At 54.7% G+C, this 1,932-nt stretch overlaps 2 protein-coding genes across 2 annotated transcripts; both read left to right on the forward strand.

The window, feature by feature from the left end:
- Positions 1 to 461: 461 nt before the first annotated feature.
- On the forward strand, positions 462 to 1,035 carry ACA1_083770 (uncharacterized protein; the record flags this gene model as incomplete). The annotated part of the gene is given in 3 exon segments (XM_004340008.1): positions 462 to 545; positions 765 to 925; positions 942 to 1,035. The coding sequence occupies 3 exon segments, from the start codon at positions 462 to 464 to the stop codon at positions 1,033 to 1,035; spliced, it is 339 nt and encodes a 112-aa protein (XP_004340056.1).
- A 583-nt stretch (positions 1,036 to 1,618) lies between these two features.
- ACA1_083780 (ankyrin repeat-containing protein) lies at positions 1,619 to 1,894 on the forward strand (the record flags this gene model as incomplete). The annotated part of the gene is made up of 1 exon (XM_004340009.1): positions 1,619 to 1,894. One exon carries the CDS (start codon positions 1,619 to 1,621, stop codon positions 1,892 to 1,894), a length of 276 nt encoding a protein of 91 aa, XP_004340057.1.
- Positions 1,895 to 1,932: the final 38 nt, after the last annotated feature.

A 1,932-nucleotide genomic window follows, 5' to 3' on the forward strand; every position in this document is an offset into this window, starting at 1 on the left:
TTGGTGCGGTGCGGTGGGCGCTGTCGATGTGGGCAGCATGTGCGAGGCGAACGGGTTGGGTGCGACTGGGCCAGCGAACGCTGGTCGCACGGGAGCTGGCCGGATGGCCAAGGGAGGCAAGACAGCCGTCATCGGTGGCGGCACCGCCTCTGAGCCTGCCAACGCGGGCGCCCGTGTTAGGGCAGCAGTGTTGAGCAGAGCGAGTGTGGACGTGTGGACGAGAGAGGGTAGAAGAAGAGACAGAGTGCAGTGGTGCACTGTGCTCCGTTTTATTGGAGCAGGTGGGGAAACACGTGTTCTTTGTCGTCGGACTCCGACGGGAAAATTCCGTCGCACGCCGAGGGCAGCTCAGCCCGTGAGAAGGTGACTCCTTCTCACACAACAGGGCATTCATCATTAACCATACAACAGCAGCCACACCACCAACAAAACATCAGCAACTCTCTAACAATCACATCAACATGCCCACAAACAACAAACTGGATGACACCAAGCTTGCCATGGAGGGTGTCAAGGACAAGCTTGTCAGCAGTGTCAAGGAGCAGGTCAGCCACACCTTCAACAAGCCCAGTGGTCATTGAGGGACATGAGCAGCAGCTGAAGGGTAGGCTGAGGTCAGGGTCCACCATGGCCTGGCCCTGCTAACTCCAGCTGACATTAAGTGCTCTGGCAGCTTTGCATGCATGTCTGCTACTGGCTGCCTGTGACACAGTGACACCATGTGCCATGAGCAGTGACTGGCTGTGTGTGGCCTGTTTGCCCAGAGGGGCAAGAAGTGGCAGCAGTTCCACTTCAAGTGCTGGGACAACACTGTGCTGCTCAAGGACATCTGTGAGTGGAACACACCCAAGCAGCTAGCCCATGCTGACACCATTGAAAAGGGTCTCATGTGCATCATCAAAGCTCAAGGCTGGCTGGAGGAAGGGTGAGTGGTTGCTCAGGTGCCTGGATGGCACCCTGGATGAGCTGTGGGTTGACATCTGCTGTGGTGACAATGTTGGCTGCCTGGCCAATGTCAAGGCCAAGGACAAGTGACCAGTCTGCCCTGTCTTGACCTGCTGAAGAGCCTGAGGCCAAGAGGAGTGAGGTGCTGAAGCAGATCAACTTTGGTCACCAGATCCTTAACCACATTGAGACCAAGGACAAGACCCAGCTGGAGCTGTTGTTTGCCCAGGCTGACCTAAAGAAGTTGATTGGCACCAAAGGCCTCAACAAGGAGCAGCTGCTCCATGAGGTGAGGCAGGGCAGTGTGGAACTCAAGCCCATGGTGGATCAGATGTGGTGCAGCTCAGTGCCCTGGTGTACTTAACTCCCTATCAATCCTTTCCCCCATGCAGCAATATTTGATACTTCTGTTTTAACTCCAATGCACTACCTTTAATACAACTCCAATACCTGCACTTTGGCCAAACGACACTTTGCTAGTGGACAATATCTTGGTATGCTCTTTTATGTTCCAATACTCTCTTATTCTTCGGATAATTTCTTCGAACTGAGAAACGGAAAGAACTCGAAACGCGCCAGTATTTGTACTTTGTACTTTTTATTTTTACAATACCTCAAACACCACAACACAAACATGGAAGCAGAGCCAAAGGGGAGACACTATGGGATGAGGATGGACATCCTGCTGGCGGGGGATGCGGGCGACATAGGGCTGGTGCGAGAGCTGATGAAGGCCCCCAGGGCCGACGTCAACAAGGCCTTCTCGCACGCCAAGTTCAACAAGCGCAGCACGGCGCTGCACTACGCGAGCAGGTCGGGCCATCTCGCCCTCGTCAAGGTGCTTGTGGACGAGTTCGGCGCGAACATCGACGCCCGCGAGAAGGAAGACTGGACCCCCGTCTACTACGCCGCCAACAACGGGTTTGTCCCCTGCCCTCCTGGAAACTAACTCGCCACTAACCCCCCCTTCTTGTTTCTTCTTCTTCT

Source organism: Acanthamoeba castellanii (assembly GCF_000313135.1).
Source record: "Acanthamoeba castellanii str. Neff unplaced genomic scaffold scf7180000084629, whole genome shotgun sequence".
NCBI classification, from domain to species: Eukaryota; Discosea; order Longamoebia; family Acanthamoebidae; genus Acanthamoeba; species Acanthamoeba castellanii.